The sequence below is a fragment of the Hippocampus zosterae genome, chromosome 16, assembly GCF_025434085.1.
Source record: "Hippocampus zosterae strain Florida chromosome 16, ASM2543408v3, whole genome shotgun sequence".
Classification (NCBI taxonomy): Eukaryota; Metazoa; Chordata; class Actinopteri; order Syngnathiformes; family Syngnathidae; genus Hippocampus; species Hippocampus zosterae.
In genome coordinates, this window is record NC_067466.1 from 12,726,493 (window position 1) to 12,754,082 (window position 27,590).

Below are 27,590 nucleotides of genomic sequence, written 5' to 3' on the forward strand. Positions count from 1 at the left end.
CTGGCCTGGTATGTATGTTACTATACTGTAATACTGGTATTTTATGTATATCCTTTTTACCAAGTTACTTAGCATCATTATGTAAACATGAAAGCATCTAAAAAAAGAAAAAAGAGCACGGCCAACTTATTAATTACGGCTCACAAACCATTTTCTTGGGTTCCATCCATCCCTAGTTTGGCACTGGGTTGTTATTTTGAAATCTGCTTAGTTGCAGCTTCAACAAAAGTCTATTTTTTTTCCCCGTCCAATTTATTTTTTGCCTCTGTCGGTGCAGCCCCTGCATCCTGACTTTTAATTATCAAGGTTTCCCAGCTCAGTCAGGCCTCCAATTGTACAACCTTACCTTATTGTAACTGCAATAACAGAGTGCCTACAACGTGTTCATTTTCCTAAAACCACCTATACCAAAGTGTCAATAATTTTTTTTGGGGGGGTCAGAAAAAAATGACCCGCCAAAAATCCCATTTTACTAATTAAATAGCAAACTTGGACATGCATCGTCTGTGTGGGCCAGACGATTGTGATGATGCCTTTTTTTTAATGTTCATGTCAGATATTACGCAAAAGGATGATGCCCACAATGCTGCACACCTCTTGTCCACACCAGATTAAATGTTCTGTCCATGAATGTCATGTAAAATCCAATCCGGACATCACATGTTCTACAAAGACACTCCAGACAAATCACGTAACAAAGCGGTTCATCCTAATATTTCTCTTGTGTGTGGCCCAATACAAATGTCCCCACAATGTCAGATGTACGGGTGTGCGTCAATTTTTTCTTTCAAAACAAAAGGTTTCATAGCACAAAATGAGACCGTACATATACCAGATAGGGTTGCCCAGAAGTGGTCTTACCTGAGACGGTCCTGACAATTTCTGAGGTGTTCCTCAGGCCCACAAAGGAGAACTGGTAAAGTCTCCAAGAGCGGATGTCTCCAACTTCAACTGAGCTCCTCTTCCACTTGTACACAATCTCCTCCTTGGGGTAGCCGTCTGTGCGGGAGGGAGATGAGAAGGAGGTCGAGAAGCACAGGGGATTAGCTGAGGCCAACTATAACCGCGCGTAACAAACATTTCATCCCTTATAGGAGTTCCCTCGGTAGAGTCGCTCACTCTTGCAATTCCAGATCCTGTATAGCCAAAGCACTCATGACCTGTTTTATCACAGGAAAGTCTGCAATCTTACAAAACATTCTTTTCCAAAAATTGATGACATAAGAGTCCTGCGTGTCATGTTTCTGTCCTTGAATTTAAGGTTAATTAAAATAACATTTACTGGGAGTACCGATTCTGTTCAGATTCCCATCGGAGGCTGCCCTCGGGCTGCTGGTGGCTTTGGTCCAGCATATTTGTACTTGTCGAAATGGCTTCATGATGTCGGTGCTTTCAGGCATGCAGTGATGCTGTGAGATGTGCGGATATACCCGCTTGCCACATTAAAGCCAGCCCAGCAGGCGGCCTGCTCCTCAACTGGCTACGATGATTGATTCTCTTCGAAACGAGAAACTTTCTATGACTTGACTGTTGTCAAATATGCCAATGGCATAACTGAGGTGTGTGTGTGTGTGCGTGTGTGTCTACAGCATTTGATACCTAGGCCTTCAGTTAGGATTTGCTCGACTTAATCCACATCTTAATACCACCACTGTTGCATCACAGTTACAGAAGCCATCACTACTATACAAATGTACAGTCGCATGCTGATTATTTATTGTATCAATACAATAACATTACAAAAACATTTAGAGTAAGGGTGGAGTGAGCGGGTGAAATAAATCGTTGCTAGTCAATGGCGCAAACTAGAGAATGGAAAAAAAATGCCGATGTAGTCCAGGGCCAGCCAGCCACGTGAGGACGAATTTGAATTCTTGATTGGTCGGTCAGTACTACCGACTTCGTTACCGATTAGCATGACATGGCAGTAAATAAAGGCTAAAATCTGATTGGACAAAATAGCTTCGATTCAGAGTGACGCACCAGAAGCAGTGCAGCCAAGACACACACGAAACAAATTTAGCGCATTGACTGGTGGGCGTAAGTGAGTACAATTTAATGCGACACATGTTAGAATTTAGGTTGCAAATGTAGGTCAGTGATAGGTTCGAGGCCAGCACAGGAAGACTTGCTACCATCTACCACAAGTGCATTGATGCCAAAAGATATGTTTGAAGGATCGACAGGCTTCATCCTACTGAAATGAAGGGCGCTCTGCTTCCATATTTAGGCACATGCTAGTTTCTCTTCTCTTGTTGCTTTTGGAAGTATTTACAAAGCCATTTCCCGGGAGACCGATCCCATGGCGCTTCTCTCTGTAGATCCATAGAGACCTCATTAGCATAACTTTAGCCCACTTCCACTCTTCCCGTGTGGCCAGTGAAGCATTTCAACTCGTGGCACTTTTGAAATGTCTTCAGCAAAGCAATGTTTTGGAAATGGAGTCCATCTTTTCCTTTTGGTTTTTAAAAATGTTTTATTCAGTGAGTTTACCGTTTGCCAACACACACTATGAAAGCCAGGACTCTCCTGTTACAACTTTAATAGACATCATATTTTAGTCTGAATGCATGAGGAGCCAAAAACAATTTTGGGGGAAAGAAAGCGCAGTCCACATAAGCTCCGCATGAATAGATGGATGAATACATTCATTGATAATATTGTTTGCCACATACTGCCACAAAGTATTGACTAGCTTATGCACAAATCAATACCCTGTGGCATTACGGGGGAAATTATTTTTTAGTATTTAGTTTACATTTTATCAATATGTTCAAACGTACTTTGCAAATATATGCACACGAGTTTGCAAATACGTCCAACAGACCGCAATGACAATTACGGAAGCATGGTTAAACTAACGATGACTGGCGGGCCGGCCGCTAGCAAATGACAAGTAAATCACCGGTGAAATTTATTGATGCGGCCACCACAGCTATTACCCTTGTAAATATATATTTATTTTTTTATTAATGGACCTAAAATAGCGGTGACGAAATATTTCACGATGACGGATGCGCGGTTAAAATAACGGACTGACAATGACGACTGTGAGGGCCAGTCACCGGCGAATGACGAATTATGGACCGGCACAATTTACTGAACTACCCCCCACCACTGTTAGGTATGTTGGTTTACACAAAATGCATGACGGTATGGCGCACGGGCCAAGATGAGAACAAATTTGATTTAGCCATTGCAGCTACATGTTGCTTTTATATAAACCATGTAAATTGGGACGTAGTCGTGCAGCGGCGAGTCAAATTTATTTCCACACTTACAGCTTGAAAACTCCAGGGGGCACGAGTGCTCGTCCATTGGGAAATTGTTCAGTTTCAGCTGGCATTCGGCATCGATGGTCAACCTGCAGAGACACGACACTGTACAGTCCCAGTACGAGCTTTAAAGCCGTTGTTTATCAAAACAAATAGATGTTAATCTTCACCGCCGCACAGCTGTCCTATCACCACTTTTCACACTTGAGGGACCTTGAAATCATTAAAGTCATAAAACTTACTGTTAATAAGGGAATGACCTCAAGTGACTTTGCCCATCCGCGGGGGGATGCTATTGTCGTGTATCATTGTCGCGCGCAGCACAGCGGTCATCCTAATTAACTAGCGCTTGCATAACGAGTTACCCCAAATTAATGAAGTGGCGAGCCAGTGTTTGGCATAGAAGAACATCAATCATGACTTGATTGAGTCCGATGGACTTTAGTTTCTTTCTTAGTATCTCTCGAGATGTATAGTGGCGTCTGGAGAAAACATCTGCTGCATTTATGACGGTAAGAAAACACATAATACGCTCGATCGATGTAATATACAGTATATATTTTTTTTCTTAAAGCACCACTCTCATTTGATCCCACATTCTTTTCGGGTGTTGCTCGTATTGAAGAGAATTTTTCAGCTCATGACATTATTTTTAATTTGATACATTCATCTAAATTAGGTCTAATAACCAGGGTCAACCCTGACTTCGTACCTGAGCGTATAGAGGATTCGCCCGTCATTCCAGATCCGAAGCATGCGATTGGGTGTTGTGATCCAGTGGGCGTCGGCCTTCTTCGAGTTGCGAAAAAACGTATCGGGAATCCAGATCTTCCCAACCATGTTGCTGTTGAGACGCAGAACCTTCATCGTGCTGTTGAACTTTAGCCTTCTGTCATACCAGGTCTGGGCGAAAAAGATGTCGATGGTGTATTCCTGGCAAAAAAAAATAATAATAAAAATGGTGGACTGTCTTGAAAAACACTCATAGTATCTTCATTTAACTGACAACATACAGTACTTTTGGTCTCTTATCTGCCAAAAGGTATCAGTGGGCCATTTTTCATATAGGAACTGTGCTCAAATCAATAGATCTTTTTTTTTAATCCCCAATACTGAAGAACATTTTGACTCCCTCAACCTTAAAATGAATGGGCCAATGATCAACTAATGGCTCTCATTTTTTGGCTCAAGTACTCTGAAACCTCATTACCAGCTCGACCAAAATCTCCCGTCTTCTTTTCAGTCCCTTTGAGAGCAAGCTAAGAAAGTCAGACAAATGAAAATCCAGCTGACAGAAGCCTGGGCGTAATGGAGAAATAAAAGTGGAAGAAGCTCATTGAAATGGAACTATCACTCTTTTCTTACTGACTTAGTTACTCGCAGTGGTTGAGCCCCGAGGTTTCAAGTAAAGTACAGCAGGAAAGAAATAAGCGGGGGCATTTGTGTGCAAGAGGCCATAAAGCCGAACTCAAAAATAAAGCCCAAACCTATTCCAAGAGTTACAAACAAACAAGTACTAAAAGACCTCTGCCAAGTGCCATGTGTCTTGGGGCTAAGCCAAAGGCCTAAGTTTTTGATATCGACCTGGATTCAGTACTACATAGGTCTCTATTTTTCACACATTTTGAAGCACTTACCTTCAAAGATTTCTAATCTAAGCCAATTCATTTGACAAACATTTAACTGCTTTGTGCCATGATTCGACTCGACAATCATCTAACTAGATCATTACGTCCACTTCTGTCCAATTGTGTCCAATATGAACATTTGACAACAGGGTCAAAAGTCAGATTCGTGTTGTCAGCGAATGTCAGCGTTGTCTTCTAAGCCTCCTTTTAAAGTGTCTCATCCTTTACCTCGCGAATAATCAGATAGCATGCGCCTTTGCCATATTTCCCGTGGATTCACATTGCATAATTAAGAACATGAAATCACCAACCCGGCGCCATCTGTCTTTTCGCCGTGCTTCACATTACCTACAAAGCTCACGCATTCGTCACGTTACAGTGTGAACCTGAGGGCCCGTGGGTGATTACATATGGATGTGAGGCAATCCATCAACCTTTCGTGTCAGCGCGGCACCCTCGCACACACAAGAATTCCCCGATGCGAGCACCAACGGCGGGTTCTAACACAGCCGATCCAAATACCTCACCGTGACTGCTATCGATGACTGGGCTTTTTTTTTCTCAAATACGACCAGCAGAGAAGAAATACAGCATCTGTGGGTTTTGTGTGGGGTGTTGAAACTTAGTCTTGCACACACGTGATCGAATAGTGACATGTTAGAAAACAGTTTAGAATCTGTAGCTAGATGAGGGGTCATTCTTATTTTTTTTTTGTTCCAGTTCCACTTCGGTTCAAGCATCTATGCGGTCGTGTTATCCTAGTTGTCATTAGTATTCATCAAGACAAGCACAATGTGCTTATTTCGGGGAGTTTCATTTCAAAACAAAGACTATTTTTCGGAAAATGATTTGAAATGATTGGCAATGAACCAAATAACACAAGAGTGCCTATTCAAAAGATGCTTTATGATATTCACCGACGGCTCTGTATGGATGAGGTGTTATAAGCTGTCTGCAGTGAGAACCACTAAATAGTTTATCCAGTGTGTGGCAAAGGTCTGGTGCAGCTGTTTCACCCGCTGATCGACAGCAAAGCTGTGTTAGTGTGCGACATAAAGATTAGAATAAAAGCCCCGAAAGCCCGCAGCTGCGATGCTGAGGTGTGCTGGAGCAACACGTCGACTGCCTGCCAGCTGTGCAGAGACCGAAAGCACCCCATCATTACGCTCTGGCCTCCCCACCCAAGGCAGAGACGGTTGGAGCAGACATTTTTGTCATTGATATTCTTTCTCAACGCGAGATCAGACAGTTCAATCTTAACATTGACACATTAAGAGCGCATTCTGGGCTACTTACCATATTGATGGCATTCACTGGACCGATGCTGTTGACGAACATGTCTGTGTGGATCACTGTCGGTTTAACTGCAACACCAAGCACGGGGATTGTTAAAATGAGCAATTACACTTGATTTAGCAACCGTGTTTAAATACAAAGCATTTCCAGACTAATCTGGATGTATGGACTTGCGTTTGATGTGTAACAGGACAAACCGGAAGTATATTTAAGAGTCTTTGGGCAATATCGGAGGACAGTAGTGTTTATTAAAAGCGAACCTCCCGACTTATATGCCCTCTGCAACATGCACTCCGTTCCTTTTTCTGTACCGCCGAGCCCTGTGAGGCCACCATGATGAGGAGTAGTGCAGGTCTTTGCTTTCGCTTTTCCCGCGCCGAAATGCAACTTTAGGGCAAACGTCTCATAAATTTGGGGGGTTGAATGCTGCTTGATAGATTGTAACGGACACGGTGGAAAGAAATTATTGTGAGAAACTGTAGTGAGGACATTTGTGAACATATTCGTGCATTGTGGACGGATAAATTCAGTAATGTGTGGGAGAAAATCTCATTTTGCTATCTTCACTGCTGCATAAAGTTAAACAGTTTGGCCAAATTAATTAATTGTAAATTTCCCCAGTGTGGGACAAATAAAGGATATCTTAATTATGCAACAGTCCTGTTCCCTCACAAAGGAAGAAAACAATCATATATTCTTTCGTAAAATGAGATGTTTGTATTAAGTTATTGAGTTAAATACAATATACGAAGCACCTTTTACATCCAATGTGCATACGATAGGCGGATCAGTATACAGCTAAAAATTATACTTGGCATGGTAAAAATATTTTGCGTAATTTAGAACGGACCTTTATATCTAATATAGCATTTATATGCAGTATGTCTATATCTGATACGCTGAGACACTTTCCATCTGCTCAGTGCAGTGACACACATGGTCACAAGCACCCCGTTGATTTGTGGACATGTGAGACATGAGAAAACAAGACATATTAGTGTCAAATAGATGCCCATATTGCATCAGATGATGTGAGTCAGCGGTGCCATACGGTGCTATCGAACTCGTAACGGCTGACTGAGCGTGACGTCTAAGAGGGTTCGGGTAGAGATACGGGTTGGCCTTCTCAACCGACCTGCCGCTTATATTGAGTGCTGCTGGTTGGCATTCATTTTTTATGTCACTCCCGGACATACACGTCAAGTGCATCGCAGGACATGCATGATCACGCCGCATGCGTCTTCTGTGACATACATGTAATGGGTTATTTCGTGAATGTCCATGAATGTTTCATAAGCACGTAGAGCCACAAAATATTGACCACAGGCGGGATTCCCATCAAGTCACGCATGAGGGCTTTAAATCCATAGAAAACGAATGAATAGTCTTAAGTGGACGTTGCTTATTCAAGATGAGCCAACTGGAAATCAAATACTTGTCCTAAAAAGCACAATTGCCGAGAAATATTATTGCAAGTTATGCCAAAGGAGGGCCGACTGAACTGTAGACAGATAAAGTAGCGTAAAAACTTTACTTCCATCCATCTTCAAAAGCAAGAATCCTCACGAGGGTCACGGGTTAGCCGGAGCCTATTCCAGTGGACCTTGGACGATCGCCTCGATCCACCAGCCAATCGCGGGGCATATTTACACTAATTCACATTCATATTAACACCTAAGGGCAATTTAGAGTCATCAATTAACTTTTAATACACTTTTTGGGAATGTGGGACAAAAGCGGAGTATCCGTAGAAAACCCACGCAGCAAATAAAATTCGGTGGGCCCTAGTTCCCAAAGCCCAGATGACCAAAACATTTGCGCTTTGGTGTTTTTTGTCCTTCATTCTCAATAGTACAGCAAAATTCATTGACATCAAAATCCGCTTGGTTAAATCCACCGCACGTACAAACACGACACCGGACACATCACCTGGAGTATTTCATCGGATGTATCTAAAGGTCCTCTCTCGTGCTTTTGTAGCTCCATTTCAAAGGTAGACTAAGGTCCAATCAGTAGATTCAAATCAATCTACATCACTCTGAAGCATTAGATGGTTGGCAAAGAACATCGTTGCTCGGTGCAGGGTATGGCGGGTGACGTAATTGGCTGTTGGTAGATTACAGTATAGCCAGCTAATTATAACCTTGCGGTATCTGTGAAATTTTGACAGCAGGCGTTGGAGTAGCGCAAGGTGCGAGAAGGAGATCAGAGCCCATTTGAAGACGACGCTCGGTTATGGCGGCGGCAGCCGGCCGCAAAGAGACTATGTGTTGCTGTGGGCTGATGCAGCCACTCAACGCAGATCTGTCATGCTGTTGAATTTGAAAGCCAAGCCGCCTATAAAGTCTGGGGGAAAAAAGATGAAGCCCTTCATGAAAACTGTCACGCTCAGAAGCATATTTAAAAAAGACTGTCAGGGAACCGTACATAAGTTGGTTAATAAAATCAGGCAGGTGAACTTTATATATGGCCGTGCCACCAAGGTGCTGACACCGTGCAAAAACATTCCAGCCATTTCAAGGATCGACGCAAGATGGTCAACTTGTTTAATGGAACGCCACAGCTCAAGTCACTCAGTTTGGAAAAGGATCGGGGTTGCTGTTTCAGATCCCGCAACCAACCGCATAGCCGTCGGCGTGGAACAGAACCTTGCAATGCTTCGGTCCCTTCACCGCCTCATGTCTGGTCCAACAGATGCTGCAGTGTCATCCCGTGTAAAAACTGAATATGCGTCTATAATTCTGAATTTTTGTTGTCAGCCAAAGAACCGAGGACACTTTGATTGATAGTTTGTTGTTACCTGCAACATATTGACCGCCTTAATCTGTATGATAAACCGGAGATAAACCAGAGGTCTGCTTGTGCAACAAATTGTTTTAGCGAGCCTCCCTGGATGCCTCCAGCCGACGTTCAGTGCTTAGTTTGTTTGATTATGGCATCATGCATAAAACCAAGCAGCATGGATTGCTTGTTTTTCCAAGATGGTTTCTTACACTTTCATATGCATTGGATTCAGGAGCTGCGGTGTGTCGGGGGACTGGCTTATTAACATTCCTTTACGACGCGCCATCTTTGGACAGCTTCTACGGAATGACGAATGGCGTCATAGTTCTGTCCACGTCATTGAGACCAAAGATTTATTGGGCAGGTGTGCATGTTAATAGCTCAAAGTAGCAAGAACACTGAAAGGTAAAAGTGCTAATCTTCAGGAGGCTCATGTAGGGGCAATCCATTCATTTTCTGTCACCGCTGTTCATCTGGTAAGATTTGTATAGCAGCTATTACAAAGAAATTATGTATACATATTAGTTGTGGATGCAGTCCAGCATAGCATTATATAAGAGGATGTGACAAACGGGCCATTTCTCCGAGATATATGGCCTCATCAATCATGGGTACTCAGGTACTGAACAACAACACGCCCTATTCTGATCCGTTCAGATGACAAGGTGATGGATGTACACTTGTGGACGGGAGAGCCCCACCCAGCTGTCATCGTGAAGGAAGAAAGCCGCTTGCCTTACGTCTAAAAATATGAAGTATCACAAGGCCTCGTCAACCATGTCGCAAAAGTCCGCCTTTTGTTACTTTCTATCACAATGACTGTTGAAGATATGAAAAGCCACGTTCGATTTCCCAAAGGCTATCGGTTTTTGCAGCAAAAATTGGAACTCAAAAATCCAAGAGATAAATGTTTTTCAATAGGCGCCTACCTCCGATGTCGGGCCTGAGTTTGTTATCGTATCCGTCTAGTAGGCCATTGAGGATGTGTGTGACGTCACTCTCGTACACCTTTGGGGTCAGGACCCATGTCTTGTTGGACACCTCGTCGTCGTCGTCGGTCTGGAAGGAGCTGCAATGCGGAGAGAGAATGCATGTCATACCCCGGCTGTCTGTTCTCTGAACCGCTTCAGCTTTTGGATAAAGCGGACAGTATCGAGTGAATTGCAGTAATGACACAGCACTTGCTTGCATGCCCAAGGGTGTAACTTATGACAGAAACACACACACTGACTCTACTGGAAGACTAAAATATTTGTCATGTCCTAAAGATGCTTTGAGGGCTTCCAGACTTCTGGGAGTCTTGCCGCATGACAATTTTCTCAAATAGGCTTCTTCCACCTTGCAGAATGAAAAGGTAATAACATTTCAAGAGCTCTCGACCATGACTGTCACCAAGGCATAGGACTAAAAAAAACAAAACAAAGGTCTATCATACATTCAAGTTGAGTTGAGTCGCCTAAAGATCACATCCCGGCGCTGCATGCAGAATAGGGTCAAACAACACGAAGGCCGAAGGGGAAAATGTGGGCATACAAAGAGAAAGACACACACACACACACACGCAGTTGCCCGAAATAGAATTCCAATATAGCGGAGAGATGGTCCACCTCCAGAAAGCGTCGCTATAGATTGGGGAGGTGGCCCGCAGCACACAGGAGCAGCCTTGAACAAGCTCTGAGATTTCTTTTAGCAAGGCTTTGAGGGCGATGAGTGGAAACAAGGCGTGTGGATAAAATAATAAAGGATAAAAAAAGGAGGTGTGGGGGGGGTCACAGATCTGATAGCTTTCTCATGTTCCCAGGCTGAGAGCCAGGAATAAGAGTTTGACCTGCACTTTTCCTTAGATTGTCTAAAAGAGCCATCACGCGACATCCATTTCCACTTGGACGTCCCGGTCCAAACATTAAATCTGAATTATATTACTCAGGTGGCCTCTTTGTCTACCACAGGTAGTACAAAGAAAGGATCCAAATTCAAGTTTGGATTTATAGTGCAAAAAATTAAGTTAGCATAGTTCGTTCGCCACTTGTATGTAAAACATGTTGTTTCAGAAGCATAAGAACAAATGTGCAATATATTCTTTTCATCTTTTCATGTTCTTATCGTCCTTCAGCACCCTTTTTTCAGGCGATTTTTAGCAACGAGGGTCACAAAAAGCCCAATGAAAAGCAAACCAGATGCTGACATCATCCGCAATACTTTTTCCTACAGTTTCGAGTGACTTTACTGGTGTCGGCTTTCAATTATTGTTGGTCCAATGCGGAATTGTGCGACCATAGGAGAGTGTGACGTGAGAGGTTCCACTGCATCTCAGTGTACGTGGAAAAGCTCCAAAAGTATGCGGATCAAAGGGAACAGCCACGTGTTCTACAGCACACGCAGATCTGTGGTCTTGCCTGCTAATTGAGTACCTGAAGGTCCTCTGAGACGCCCGAGCCAAAGTTTGTTTTTCATGCATATGCATGTGCACGTCTGTGAGCGCTCAACGGGTTGAAATATCTCCTTCAAAGCTTTTCGTATTTCTCGTCGCATGTCAGGAAAAAATTGCATTTGCTCTGCACCGGAAAAAAAAAAAACGGCGGACTCATCTCAACTAAAGCGATGGCCGCGTTTAGCATCAAGCCGAGGTCCATCCATAAAGATGATCACAATATCATGAGGATTTTCCATTAGCGTCCACATAAGCGTCCCTCAGTGAGACAATACAAGCATGCGTTTGCATGTTTTACTCGCACCACGGCTAATAAACGTACCCAACTCAAATGAACATTTGTGCTTATCGCCGCTCAACATGAAATTAGTTCGACGCCCATGAAGCAAAGCAACAGCCCCCGCTTTGGATGTCAGGCAGTGACCACAGTCCTCCTACACAGCGCCATTAGCCACTTTTTAGTGAGTCACAAAAAAATCGAAATCCATCTGATGTTACTTTTTAGGCAAAAAAGGAAAAAAAAAAGCTACTTCATAAGACAAAAATTTAAAAAAACAACAACCGTGTGACCTTGCCCAAAATGAGGAAAGGATTTTCAAGTGGGTCAGTGCTGTTATATTCTGAAGTGACCTCTGGCAGGGAAAGCCGGGCCGTTTATGGGTTCGCATGTGTTCAACCGACACTCCATTCGGCACAACATAATGAGATCGAAAAGAGCGTATTGATAGGACGACAGGAAAGGAACATTTAGGAAAGTCACAAACTATACAGTGTTAAATTGGTCGGCCAATGCCCGACAATTTGGAAGGTCAATCAAAATTGACAAAAACTTACAACCTACGAAGGGCATACATCTTTGAACGATTTCCTTTTAGGTGTCGTGGTTTTGGTTGTGTGAAGCACATTGAGTTGCCTTGTGTATCAAGATGTTCAGTTCTCACGGTCCTTTGTTATTACAATTGTGACTATGCTTATTTGTTTATGATTACTTTTTCGAACAAACGCAATTATAATTTACTATACAGATGTGTTTTGGTTTCATAAGTCAGGTTTTTAAAATAAAGGCAAAGTATGAATTCTATCAAAATGCTCTCAAACAAATGTGGTCAGTCACATTACAACAACAATGTAAACAAATTTGCGCCTAAATTCAAGACAGGGTGTCAGCGACAGCAGGGACCGACACAGGCGAGAAAACGAAGCCTGTGACGTTCAGTCGCCTCCTCCGGTCTCACTTTGGCGTGATCGCCATGCCAACTGGGGATGAGCACAGGCCAGCTCTGCGGCCAACTCCGACCCTCAAATCTGAAATGATTACGACCTCAATACCTTGGTGATGAATACAACAGACTCTCTCAAATGGAAGCAAAGTGGCAGCTTCGCCTCTCCATTTTTGTCCCGTCTAAAAGGGAAAACGTGAAATCTGACATCTGCATAGTGAGCATCAAGAAATGCAGATCATAATCACAGTGTTCGAAATTGGCCGTCTTGACACGACTTTTCAACCGCTATTAATGGAACGGTGCAATTGGGGTTTCCAATTCAAGAGAATGAATTGGACGACTCCATAATTACTTGTGATGTACCAATACAATACCAATTTGTTTCCACCGAGTACTTGCATGCGACTCTTCCGTGATATCAAGTAAGAATACTTGCCAAGTAAACTTGTTTTAAAAACACTAAACAATTTAGGGGGCAAAATGGCACACCTTTCAAAACTCAAAGATAGCATGTTTTCGAGTAACAACAGTATACAAGTGAATGTTTTTTGAAACAGCCTTGCAAAACATTTCTGTTAAGCATCTTTGCTTACTCTGAGGCCTTCCTTGCTTTCTGCATTCCAAATGGCATCATGCATTTCCAAGTTGGACCATGTGGTCACTTTGCTGCGAAACAGTACTTGTGTAGTTTCATGCTGAGTAATGCAATCAGACCTCACAACATATAGTAACTGCCAATGAGTCACAAAGTAGCATTTTACAGAAAGCGAGCCTGGAGCCTTGAGGAGAAACGTCTTATTTGAGTGTCACATGCAGTAAATCTCATAAGATTTTCAGTGCTGCTACTGAAGAAAACATAGATGCTATTTGAGTCGATGACAAAGTTTAATCACCACACAAATTAACTAGTGCAATCACATGAACGTATTCAATCAATAACAGCGGCAAGGTGGTAATCATCACGTTGGCTGATTTACCCCCACGGGTCACATGTCATATGCTTACACAAACAAGATCCAATCAAAATCTCTTCCCCGCACCCCCCAAAAAAAGTTAATTTTTGATGAACACTTTCAGACTGGTAAATGAAATCTGCTTGTTTTTGGGGCGGACACAATGTGTCGCTGTGGAAGCTTGCCAGTTCAGTCTAACGTTAGCTTCATGCTAATAAATTAACTCGCTGCTACCTGTTGTCGCGGCAACAAACTAAATCTGAATCTAGCAGAGGAGTCCAAAGTTAGCTGAAAGTTGATGACTTGAGGCTAGTCTCTGAGGCCTTTTTTTCCAGGTTAATTCATCTTCCACCAGCATATTAATCAGAAGACTGTGCTTAGACTAGCGGGCTGCATAGAACATATTTTTGTAAATCAAATTATTTTATTGACTTCCCCTTTATAATTTTGTTTGCCAAGACATTACATATGAGGGGAGGCGTTTCATTCTTTAATTGGATGGCACAGCAATGTTTAAAGTAAATCCTTGAGCAGAGGCCACAGTTGAGGCAAATACGATATTTATGAGAATGTATAACAAAGTTGTTTCAAACCCGTGTGTGGCACTGTGATTACCAATAGTTTTTATTTAATAGTAATAAATAGTATCATTAAATAGTAATTAATGAAATTAATTTCATTAATGCCATACTGGAAATTGAAGTATGGACACCCCTCAGAATGATGCACTGCAGACTAATCCAAATCAAATTGAACAATGCAATATATTTAGAAAGGAATCATCTTTGTAAAGGAATCATCTTGAAGTCAGCTCTGATACTAAACGTATCGAGCCTGTGTACCTAATGAAGTGACCCGAGACTGGATATGCCTCCATTCTTTTTCCTCCCTCTCTGTCTCGAAACAGACGACTAACCATCCGTTCTCTGGCCCTCCATCTTAACTATCCCAATAAATAATGTTCGAACAGGCACAACAGCAATTGCAACGCACGCAGTGCATTGATAATACAAGCTGCAGGAGAGATTTCTGCAGATATGCTATGCCTTAATAATAACCGCCTGCCATTTTGGAAAAAAAAAAAAAACACATTTGTCAGAGCGTCCACAACCTGCTCTCTTCTCTCTTCCGTATCCCTCTTAACACACAGAGTTACATGTTCGTAAGAGCCCTGCGGCTTTTTGACTTAAATACACTTGATCCATACAAACGGCTTAGTGCACACTATATGTAGCATCCCATTAGCTCGCCTGTGCTATTTTAACAGCAGCCTCGAATCACGAAAAAAAACATCCCTTAAATATTGATTATGACGCTGGATGTGGTCTTTAGACTAATTTATCCTTCTATTTTCCCCCCACGTATAACACATATATAACACGTTATCGGGCATCGTGTGGGTGTGTTGCGAGTTGACGTGAGACACACGAATACGAACGGGAACGACGTTGTGACATTTGGCTAAATTTGGTGGTAGCATCGTCGGCTAGGCGAAGGCTAACGCTAGCTCACAGTGACGGGGAAGAATGAGAATACTGGACCGTTTCGCTTACCTGGTGGGGAGGTTGATTGCAATGAAGAGCCATAAGAAGAGCTTGCGCGCGAGGGAAGAAGGCTTCGCCATGGCCGTCGAGCACTCGGAGGCGAAATGTGGTGAAGCCGCCGCCATCGTCATCCTCACCATCTTTTCGTCTCCGCGCCTGGTGCAGATGCCCGTCTTGTTTAGTGGTTTCCCAGCCCACGATGCATCACCCAGCTTTTCCCCCCTCTTTTTTATTTCCAACGCGAGGAACGCAGCCAGGCTCGAGATCGTCCAAAACAATCAAAAAGATGATTTAAAACAAACAAACAAAAAAAAAAAATAATAAAGCGAGCACAGAACCCGTATGCAAATAAATAAGAATGAAAACTGCCTCCCTATGTTGCGTTTTAGAATTACACACCTAATGGCATGTGAAAAGCAGCCTCGGCGTGAATGCAGATTGAGAAGAAGGCTGCGGGGCTTGCAAGAGGGAGCCGAGGCACGTTACTGCAGCGCGGATCAACGCACGCGTGATTTCACCCCACACGCGCGCTCCCTCCACAGCAGCATTAAGCCGCATGCTAAAAGATAGAAAATTAAAAGTAGAGTAGTTGGGTAGAATAAAATTTTAGGAAGCATGTTACAAGCAAACATCTGATCAGGTTTTGTTGTTGAATTAAATCCGTGGGCCGAATTGATCTGGATCTAAAAACATTCCATCAAAAAGTTCCCGAAAAGCCCAAGTACCTTACATTTCATACGTTGCTGCTTCTAATGCAGTTTAATGATTGTTATTATGATTGTTTTTTTTGGGGGGGGGGGGTTGCGTGGACTGCCACCCTATTATTATAATCTTGGCGATGATATAACGGGTTTAACCGTGTTTGCGTTTTAGAAACAGGGAAGTCATTTTCAGCACCATGGACAGTTCTGATGGCGCCGGGCGCGACACCAATCAGGACCATAGACAGTTCCTCCCAGTTTTCTCTTTCGTCACGCTCACTCAAGTCTCAGGCTGCAATCTGAGCAGATGAGTTTTGCTCTCGACTGGGATCGTTCGCCCGACATATCCCAAATGCTTATGCACCATTGAGCTATGCCTTCCAACCTCTGGTAGCCCACGTCTAAAATCAGAGGCTGTGTGGTGGACACCCGAAAGAGAGAGAGAGAGAGAGAGAGAGAGAGAGAGAGAGGGAGAGCGAGGGAGAGAAAGGGAGAGAGCGCTGTTTCTCGCAGTCATTGGGGATCCTGAACACACTGAATGCATTTAAGCTTTCAAGCCCCTGAGCAGCTCTATTGACTCTAAATGCGGCCTTTTCACCAATGAAAATCAAGGACACTTTTCTCTAGTTTTTTTTTTCCTAGAGTGCAGCCTCTCATGTCAAAGCAAATGTTATGTGACCGTAAGAAACAACTAAAGGGTGGTGGATGAGTGGTTAGCCTGCATTCCTATGTGTCCTGCCACTGACTGGCAACCAGTCAACGCTGTACCCTAATTGAAGTCTGCTGGGAGAGAGGCTCCACTTGAACTGTGAAGCTAATAAGAGAAAAGCCCAACGTAAACCGGATGGATGGATACTAGAAATGTGTTTATGACTGTTATGATTAGTGCTGCTGTGCCTCATGCTGTTTCCAATTACGGTAGCCAGCTGGATGGATGCTTTACTTTTCTATTGTGTAATATGTCTGCATGTCTAATATCCACGAACTCTTCTGTGGATCTATAAGTCATATCATCTCTTTTTTGAAATTATGCTCTTTCATAATCTGATCAGTACAGGTGATGTGGATATAAATGCAAATCATGTTGAAAAAGCCTTGCAGCTCTTTTTGCATGCCCTCTTGGCATATTAGTAGCCTTGATACTGTAAAATATGCTAATGCCGCAATTTTGATACGGCGTAACTTACAATAACTCCTTGAGGGAGTCTCTTCGTGGCTGGTTGGAGCATATACTTGTGATATAAATGTTTAAAAAATGGTTCCCTACAATAAATATGCAGCATTTATATGTCAGCCTATAAAATCGATAGCATATGAAATGTTGAGCAGTACAATAAATGAGTAAATGGATTGCACGTAGCATGCTTATTAGCATGCTTATAAGGTGCTAACTCATGGTAAAGCTTATCCAAAGAGAATCCATTTGCAGTAGAGAAATAAGATCCTTTTTTTTCTGAAAAGAAAAACCTAAAAGCCGCAAGCCCCCCCCCCCCCCCCCCCCCCCAAATAAATAAATAAATAAATAGCACGAAAGAGAGAGGCAGGTGCAGGCTCAACAAGCAGGTGTCTGCATATCTGTGTTAGTATGAAGCGTTAAGGCTAATTTCCCACTTGGAACATTTTATTCCACAGGCGTACATGTAGTTCACATTGCTTCACTTTTATTGTCCCAGGAGGGGCCCTCTGCTAAGTCTTTTCCATAAGCGTACCAACTCACAAACATCATTCAGTCACGATTGCACCATTTCAAAAAAAAATAAAAATTAAGCGTTGACAATGGGAAAGCAAACGGAAGGGCAGCTGTCACCACCTGCAGTACAGTAAGTGTGTCGTGCATGGGAGATGAGTTTGCGCTTGATTCGAAACACGGCCACGTGCTTTTTGGTTGCAAATGAGCGGAGGTAAATCATCTTAAAGTGTCCGACAGATGCTTCATTAAACATGTAGCACTGCTCAAAGTAAACCAACGTTCGGATTGTAAATAACGCATGAAGTCACATCTCAGAAGACTGAAGATACGGTTCAGCACTTGCACGCGCAATCTCTGGCTACCCCGACAAATAAATGTGTGTGTGCAGGGTAAATAGAAGACAGGCTTTACTAATTCAGTTTGTCTCAGTTCGGAGTTTGGTATAAACTGCAGTAAAGGGGTTGTTTGTCTTGTGTCACTCCACTCTCAGAATCCAACATGTTTTGCCAATAACATCCTCGTGTTCAGAGTTATTTTGTCCTTCGCGATAATGAACACGCGCTCTGAAAAAGCAGCGCTAACGGTGAGCATCATTGCGGCAGTCTGTTGCTTATTTGGTTTTTCGTTAGTCTGATGCACGGAGGCGCACAGTCAACAAGACAGACAGAGAGGGAGATGTCAAATTCAATTTGCTTGCTTCAATAGTCACAGGCCACATATGAGCTCAACTGGCGCTTCCCCATATTCACGTTGCACCTGTGCTCTGGTGCACTCACTTTACCTCCACAAAGCTTTGTGTGTGTGTATGTGTGTGTTCAAGACACAAAATAACAGCATCGAGGCTTTTTCACAACTAATTTATAGTCGTCAAACCTCATTAATATATCTGCAGTAAACAAACGCATCGGGCTTTGGTGTGCGTAAATATGAACGACAGAAGGTCAGATCCAAATCATCCAAGCTTTTCATTTGTTAATCAAACCGATTAGGGGTAGTGACAGCTATGCTATTACCGTGGCTCATAATCTAGCTCATCTGCCAAAAAACTCCCAATGTTCATCGTTTCCCAAAGCGTATTGTTTACGCAGATCAAATGGCGCGTGCCTGCGCTGTTGATGTGTCATTTGTGGATTAAAAAAAGAAATGAGTGATGGGTTGGTGTCGGTTGGGAAATAGTGGTCTACGTTCACGTGAGTGATCACTCGGGTTCCTGGCTTCACGATCAGTCCAGCTTTGCGGCCCACACATATGCTGTCACAGCCCCACTTGGTTAACGTCAAGCTGTGGAGGCACAATGATCTACTGTAAGCGCCGTTGGATGCGAGAAGCAGACTGACATTCTACACAGTGTGATATAACCTCGCAAGATGAAACATAAAAAAAAAAAAAAAGAATGGCAAGAGAAAAAAAACAAGACATGACTTATGCAATGATTTTTACTCTGCTAAGGAGAAAATCTGAAGAGTGACTTGACGGATGGATTTCAACGTATGAATATGCGCATCGCTGGTGAATTTTTTACTTGCTAATAGTAGTCGGGCGTCATTGTTGCAAAAGTTATCTTGTTCATATTTTGTGAGTTTCATTGAAGCTTGTCCCATTTAGATAAGATAAGATATCCTTTATTTGTCCCACACTGGATTTAGGAAAATCATGCTGCATTTTATTAAGGGGGTCTCGAGTGAGCTCATGTAAACAAAACACCTCAGGTTCTCTTTATACGCTGCAGCCTGTCCTGCAGAAAATATGTTCTTGCCCCCAAAAAATTTTAAGCCAGCAAGCTGTGTTTTTACCGAATCTGGGGCACCGTGACCTCTCGCAGGTTCACTGTGGTTTTCTGCACGTTTGCACAAATCCCTGTTTTCAATGTGGACACTTTTCCAATGAAATTGCTTTACATGTAGGTCACCGACAACCCTGAAGTCAAGTTGAAGGGCCAGTACCGAGTCGATCAGTTTTTGGGCCTTCCCGTGACCCACTTTGACTTGCTTTTGCTGTCATTGAAAGTCAGAGCAATATAACTGGGGTAATCCATTTTGAAATGGCGAAAGAATCCCAGTGTTTACTAAAATAAAAAATGCCTTTTGTGGTTTTGAGCAACTGTTCACAGTCAACCCGATTCTCTGCACTTCTGCACACCAAACTGATCTCCATGAAGTGGCTGCCAGCAGCTAACCTATCCGCCGAGTTTAGAGCCGAAATGAAGCCGGCCGCTTTCGTTGCGTTTTTATGTTGAATTTGCTCTGCTTGATGTGCCGCACGTATAATCTCCCCTCCCAAAGGTAGATTACAGCCAGTTTTGCTTTCATCTTTAACATTTATTTTCAATTGTTGCCTCGCTCCTCTGAGTCACGGCTTTATCGAAAATAAACCGTGGCTGAGCCCAAAGTCACTCATGCAGATACTACGGATTACATCTGAATGCCAAATAACATTCGTGGCGCAATTAACAGCGAAGGTCGGTAGACGGTTATACGGGGCAGTCGATGCACCTGGGGAAGCCGTAGATGCCAAACAATTCAAGTAATTTCTTTCAGACATGTAAAATTAATGTGCACCATATAAAACATGAGCTCCCGTATGGAATTTAATAAAAGAGCGTGATTGTATTGTATTTTCATTCAGGAAGGCAGCGCTTCATCACCATTCCTTGGACCAAAATTGTGCAATGCAGATGCAATTACTTGACTGCAGATCAAAGCTTTGTAGCTAAATGCTTGCATCAGATCCACCACGGGGCACTATCACAAGGGTCAAACTTCAAACAATGTTTTACTGACACACTATCAGCTCTTGTTGCTCTGATTGAAAGCCCTTCAAAGCACAGCGCATGAGAAGGAGCCATTTAATTTAGTTACTCGGCTGCCATTAGGATGCCATTCTGCTTCCCTTTCAGACCAGAAACGCGTCATTCCGGGTGATAGAGAAAAAAAGTCTATGGAGAAGGAGAAGTTTTTATTGGCCAAGCAAAAATGCTGTAACTCACAGAGCAGAAGCGCGAGCAACAACACAGCTTTACGTTATTTTTAGAAACACCTCGCTGTCATTGAACGCAAAAGTGTGGCTGTTGAACTCGGATGGCTGCGTGACAATAACACTTCCAAATATAAAGCTGGCTGATCTTGAAATTTAGCATTGGTAACAAATGCGTACTTACCTGTAAATATCATTCACAAATGAATACGTATAGGTGAGCAAACGTTGCAAGAAAATGGAGAGATTGTCCAGTGTAGACTCTCACAATGAAGTAAACGAGAGACTAACGTGGTAGCCAATGTCACACTTGGACCCAACATAAGGTGCTTTTTGATCACAAACATGCGGTGTGCCACATGCTGCTTCACCAAGTTTCGAATCACATGTTCACAGTTCATTCTGTATCCAAACCTGGACCCCCAAAATATATGCAACAAAATATACATACTGCAACTCTCCTAATATTTACACTACTTTACTTACATTTACTTATTTACTTATTACTTTACTGATATTTGCTCAAAATGCTTGCTGATAAAAGCAGTTCTTAGAAGCTTTACATCCTTACTGACCTTTTTCCTGTCTCCAGTGATCGGTAGGAGGTTGATGGTAATGTGCTCTCTCCCGCTCCTTTAACTCGGCAACTCCTAAATGTCCTGGCGGGGAAGCCCTAGTTTGGCCCCGACTTGCTTTGAAAACCTGGGCGGCCGGGACTTGACAATGTTTTGTATGCTGTCTTCATGAATCATCACAAGTGGGAGGAAAATGCAACATACATGAGGTGCAGCCCTTGAGTGCATTCTGATGGTTGGTCCAAGTGACCCCCCCCACCCCCCCGAGTACATAAAAAAAAGAGCATTGCCAGGGCGGATGCGGTGCAAAGGACCTTTCAAAATGACTTTGTATTTTTTATTGTTAGGCCAAATAAGTCACCATTTGAAGGGTGGTTCTCAAAAATGTCACAAAAACCCACAGCTGCCATTTTGGTATCCATTTGAGGGTCATTATGGTCTTTTCCGAGGGTTCTTAAGAACATCCTCGTCCTTGAGATTTTGTCCTGTTGATACCAAATTGAAAGCACATAAACGAGACAGAACGGGGAAACAATTTGAGTTTTTGGACAGAGCATGAAAGCAGTGCTTGCTGACTCGGCTGCATTGCACCTTTTTCACGTGTTCCCGTCAGGCATGTGCAAAAGCCCATTCCTTACCGTTCGCAGCTGTAATTATCATTTCTATTTTTAGATTAGGGGGTTGTGTACTTCATATTACGGGTGGTGAGATTGTTTATCATTAAAAAAAATCTCCTTGCCAATTTAAGCAGGAAAATAAATGGCCTTGCAGATGAGAGAAATATATGCAGTTGTCTCAGTGAGTAAGTGGTTAGCGCATCCGCCTCAGTATTGGGGTCTATGGTTCTCTCCTCATGCTTGTGTGGATTTAATCAGAGTACTTCGGTTTTCTCCCACATTCCATAAGCATGCTTCTCAGGTTCTCTCAACCTCAAGTCTAAATTGTCCATGGGTGTCAATGTCAATAGTTGTTTGCCTATATGCGGCCTGTGATTGGTTGGAAAATAATTATTTGCTCCAGCACACCTGTGACTTGACTGAGACCACGTCATGCATTAGTGCTGGAGTGAAGACTCGGGGATAAATATGAAGACACTATGTAATGCATGATTTGATGTAATGTATTTTTAGAAGTGTCAGCTTCCTGTGAGGCACATAATAGGTTTTCGCTTGCTAACTCGATGCTTTTTCTGGACGGCGTTCAAATTCTCAGTCGGATTTTGTTTTATTTTTTTTTATCCATCCTGTCTTGTTCCACACCCTGGATCTCTTCCTCCATATCTCTGCACGCTCTCGCTCCTTAACTGTCTGCTCTGAAGGTTGCCTGCAGCGGACAATGTGAAACGGGCTCGTGCTGCGGAGGATTCACGAGAGAGGTAGAGTGAGAAGGGTAAAAGGCAAGATAGCGCCGGTCCCCATGTGCCCCGGCGGAGCCATATCTGATGGCCTGCCAATCACACGCTAACCTACTGTGGCCTCGTACTGGAGACTAAGTACGGCTCTGCCTTCACAGTGGCTCTTTGTTCAAGTTTCTTGGCTGATTCCAACCTCAAGTTTGCTTCATTTTTACCCATGAAACCCCCCTGCCCCTTATAGTGAATTTTTTAAGCCCAATCAGTCAGTTATTTAGGATTTCAATTTTTTGTTTCCTTCTGGAAATAGTGAAATTAGGACACGGACTGGTGGTTAGCACTGCTACTGCCACTGTTTTGAAGTTCTGGGTTTGAAGTCCCCACAAAACATGATTGTTAGGTGGAATGAGGTTGTCCATAGCTGGGAATGTGATTGTGAATGGTCGTTTGTCTAGATGTGCCAAGCAGTTGGCCAGCGACCAACCCAAGGTGTACCCTACCACACCCAAAGTCAACTAGGATAAATTCTTCCATTTGAGCAAAATTTCGCTTTTCAGAGACTTTGACTCATGCGGCAATGTGCATCTCTCTTGAATAGAACTTGATCATCCAAATGCGATTGTGTTGATGTCATCAGTTAGTGTGAGACACATTATTTGACTCAAACTTCACTTATCTAATCGCTTGCCCATCAGAGGAAGCTTTTCCCCTTCTCCGCAAAACACGGATTTATGAAAAATTCAGAGCGCAGAGTTTTACGACTTTAATTTCCAGCAATAAAATTTAACCGAAAGCGCGGCATCTGCATTCAGGGTTGAGCGGACGGACGAGGCCAGAGAGAGATCGGGAGACACGTGACTGAGCCTAACCGGTACCAGTGGCACTCGACGTGATCATGTGGTTAATAACGACACTTTGCCTGTGATCATCCCAATATTGCAACACCTCCCCCTGCTGGATTGACTGCAGTGAGATGCGCTGATGAATAATAAAGGCATCGGCTCCCTATTTCATCCTTTCGCTCTCCTTCTCAAGCGCGTTTCCTCTGCAGCAGCCCATTAATAACATTTAATTTATTTATTAAATTACTATTTTTTTTAGATATAAGCATTTCAAAGCAGCCCGGCCAGAAGCGTATTGATCCGCTGCGCTGTCTTTGTTACGTACTCGGAAGGCTCACAGCACAAGATGACACAATCTGGATGACGACCAAATAATAATAGCGACAATAATAACAACACGGATGGGAAATGGGAAATGAATTGCCTCGAGGGGGTGTTGGAAATGTCAACAACTGCAAATTAGAGTACATCAGCATTAGCAACGAGCATGTGGAGGTGTAAACACACACTGCACACAGACACACACACACACACACAAAATTAAAGAGGTTATATTCGAGTAAGTATTATTTAAGGGAGTGGAAATACTTGGCAATGACGGATATTAAATGTGTCTGTCCTTTAGCTGGCCCTGTGTGCTTGAATCCCCCTAAATTTCTCAGTGAGTCATGTCACATCAAACAGACCTTGAATAATTGTCAACAAACGCTGCAGAGATTTGTTAGAGGAGGGAGCCAGAGACACGTCCCTGCCCAGCAATTTGAGGTTCATTTCGGGGAGCTTCTCATTTTGAATGCCCCTCCAATTTGGAATGAAAAATGTGTGCCTTTCCTTTCTCCTTTTTTACGTTTTGTGTTTAGTTTTTCTTCATTTTTTAACTTCATTTAATGTTTGAAACATTTAGTGGCAGCCTCCTTTTTCCTTTTGTATGGATATTAAAAGTTTCAATGCGAGATTGCATTTCACTCTCGTCATTAAATACTCGCTGGTTTTATGTTTTTTTACGTCTTTCCATTAAGAGTCTTTAACTTAATTGTGCACTTAGGCGGTTGTAAATTGGAATGCAAGTTTTACGACAGCAAAACTTTGACCAACGGGACAAATTGCTTCAAAATCCAAAATAAGTAGAGCAACCCCTTTCCAGATTGCTTTCTTCCTTTTGCTCTTTTCCATCTGCATGAATGAGTTCCGCAGCAGCATATTCCACAAGTGTGTGCGTGTGTGTGTGTGTGTGTGTGTGTTATTCCCTATGTGAAAAATTCCATTGCCCTGACTAGCATTACAGAACGAGCTGATATGAACCTGTTGACTGCAATCAATTAGTCACAGGAAAGATGCGAAGTCGCATATGGTAACCCGCAGCACAACATCTTCCTTTATAACCACAACTGCTGTTCGCTCCGTCGGAGGACGGGGGACCCATATGTTTTCATTTGCTGGCGGTCCACTCAGGATCCATTTGCTCTCCCCAGTGTTTGCATTTGTCTGTTGATGGATTCCTTTAGCATCCCGTGCATCCCCCCCGGGGAAACTGATGTGAGATGCATGTCAAGTCATCGCGCGTAGTCGATCAAGCCTTGATTTACCATTCGGTGCGTGCACTTTGCGTGCTGCTCGTCATCCGCACGCGGAGCAAGATTGAGAGCCAAAGCGTGCGTGAGGGAGACACAAAGGCTGCAAGATGGTTTAATGGTAGGAAATAACTGAATCGAAAAAAGCTTGTTGTGCTCAAATCGCTTTTCTTCTTGTGCACAAACACGGTGTCTGTCACCTACACGTCCAATTAATGTTGCACGCCATGCTTGAGCCTCCGTCACAAACTATATGCTCCTTATCGGTTCTTTATTGATTCACACTCTTGTGATTTAGAAAAGCAGCTCGTCCCAAGAGGATAGAATTCCAAATGGCACGGTGTTATGTACTCACAAAGTCGTATCTGCAAAGTAGAAAAACAGGGTCGATGTGTTTCGATTTTTTTTTCTTTGCCCTCAGAAAGTACATTAATTGGCAAACTTGAAAAGTGAATGCAATGCCCCAACCTTCTCCCCAAAATACGTTCTGCTCTTTTAATTCAATTGGATACAATTTGTGCCCTTTCAGTGGATATTTTTCCTCTCAGAGTGGAAGCTTTGAACGGGGCATATCACGGTAACAGGATATGATTGAATGACAATGTGTGGCTGAGCAGAAAGGAGCTTGGTAGCCTTTTGAACCTCCGAGCTTGTTAGATCACTCGCATGCCAGCGATTGGTTTCGACAAAGGACATCCGCGAGGCCTCGGAGAACTTTAGGGTAGGGGAATGAGAAAAAGGCAAAAGACGGCGGCGAGGGTAAAAAAAAATATAATAATAATCTATTTTACTAGCGGAAAATGAACACAAGCTTCAACTTTTGGAGTCCCTGCAGGGTGAAACTGTGGTCAAAGTGAAGAAAAGACAAAAGTGCAATGATCAGGTGAAACTAAAAATCAGTACCGATTTGAGTATTTTACAATATTACAATATTCCAATCAGGTGATTTTGCTAATGTTTGTCAACTATCGATCTGGGGAGCCCTTTGAGACTCTTTTCTGATTAAGGGCAACACAAAGTAAGTTTAACTTGACTTTTATTGGCTTTGCATTCAAATAAGCTTTACATTGATCTGCATGGCTGCACCATAACAGTAATCGCGTAAAAGAAATTCTTGTCACAAAATGAAATTCGTCCAAACAGCCCCGCGTTGAACCATACCAGGGTATTGTTTGCGTCTGATCATCGCTTTGTGACCTTCAAGAATTAGGCTGTGTTGGCTGACAGTGTAGCTAAGTCGCTTATGGCAGCCGACGGACGCCAGCGTCATTGTTCACCCGAAAAGAACTGGAACCCACAAATGTGGGTGGAATTTGTTCCCCATCCTACCAGTTGTACTGCGACAAAGAGTGGCTCATGTGCTGCAGATATGGATGTTGAATACGCAGTCAGCAAATTCCTTCTAAGGTGGCCTATGCACACTCGGGTCGGAAACGTATGCATCGGTCTTGGTTCAAACAATAATATGGTAGAAATTGTTTTCAGTAGCTGTTCTAAACAAGTCTGAGGATGAAACAACAGATGCTTATAACTATAAAACAATGTATAGCGGTAAAAAAGGAATAATATGTGCTTATTTGTAAGTTTAAAATGAGTGTGTGTATATGAAATTATCGTTGTTTTCAAGTCCAATGTCATGCATATTGTATTGTATTGTATTGTATTTGCACCATCGTAGTCACGTAGTGTAGAGGAATACATCAGGCTATAGATTGAAGACAATCTATGGCACAGAGTGTTTCAAATGCTAATTCTTGCACACAGCACGATCATTCCACTTGTGTTACAAGTCACTTCGGGTCTTTTGGAAATTATCACAAATGTCCAACAAAGTAACCGGAGTTCCTCTGGGCACCCCTTGTCAAGTCCGACTTTTCGAATTTCTGTGAAGCAGTAAGTGTGGGTCCCTGCCGAGTGATTATATTGAGATGAGGATTTACAAAAGGAAATAATGTGGCCATTGTGTGTGAGCTTGTATGCTTGTCAGATGCAAGACAGATAATACATTGGTCTTTGTTCTGCCGTTGTGTAGACGACGTGCAGGCACTCACACTTGGACCGCAACAACGAGAATTTAGTGAAGTTGGAGATTTGAATCTGTGGTGGTGTCCATGCCAAGATTTGGGGACACAATGTTGCTGGGATAGGAAACAATGACAAACCCACACAAGCCGGGAAGTACATGTGAACACTTCATGCGGGATTATGATTATCATTGGTGGATATGATATGTGTAGTACTATTATTTGGGACTCCAAAAGTTATTTTATTCATTTCATTCACTTTCACTAACTATAATAACCTTGGCATGGACCCAAATCTCTGCAACTTGATTACTTCATAGACCGTTTTCAGTTTATGAGGTCATGAATGCACTGTGTCTCTGACATAGTGGTCCGCAGGGAACGATCCCGGACCCGTTCTTCTTCATCTAGTACACTGCAGCATTCCCTTACAGCTCTGCCCGCTGTCACATTGCAGAAATTCTCTGACATCAACTGATTCTGGACTTTGTGGAACTCCTCCGTCCAACAATGGTGAACATTCATGAAAAGGTTGAAGAGCGAACTGACTCTGATTGACTGGTGTTCACCTGAACAATCAATTACTGATCTACAAGCACACAGGCTTTGTACAAAGAAAGAAAATAAGGCCAGTGCTGACTCAGATTGCTGTGGAGGTCCTTTGGCGGACAAGGGGCCCTCCTGAGGACTTTTTATTACTCAATCGTGGCAACTATTTGTAGAGAGTGA

The 27,590-nt window shown here is 42.9% G+C and overlaps 1 protein-coding gene across 4 annotated transcripts in view; it reads right to left on the minus strand.

The window, feature by feature from the left end:
* The window catches only part of gabrg2 (gamma-aminobutyric acid type A receptor subunit gamma2), a 33,476-nt gene extending 17,808 nt beyond the window's left edge, over window positions 1-15,668 (minus strand). For 2 of the 4 annotated variants that reach the window (XM_052046861.1, XM_052046858.1), the window contains exons 1-6: window positions 15,144-15,668; window positions 9,913-10,052; window positions 6,200-6,267; window positions 3,988-4,208; window positions 3,282-3,364; window positions 862-999 (exon numbers count right to left, since the gene is read on the minus strand). In XM_052046861.1, the coding sequence (XP_051902821.1) occupies window positions 862-999; window positions 3,282-3,364; window positions 3,988-4,208; window positions 6,200-6,267; window positions 9,913-10,052; window positions 15,144-15,274 (781 nt within the window). In that variant the 5' untranslated portion in view covers window positions 15,275-15,668. The remainder of the gene's footprint in view (window positions 1-861; window positions 1,000-3,281; window positions 3,365-3,987; window positions 4,209-6,199; window positions 6,268-9,912; window positions 10,053-15,143) is intronic. The other 2 variants (XM_052046862.1, XM_052046860.1) reach the window with 2 other exon arrangements.
* Between the last annotated feature and the right edge of the window lie 11,922 nt (window positions 15,669-27,590).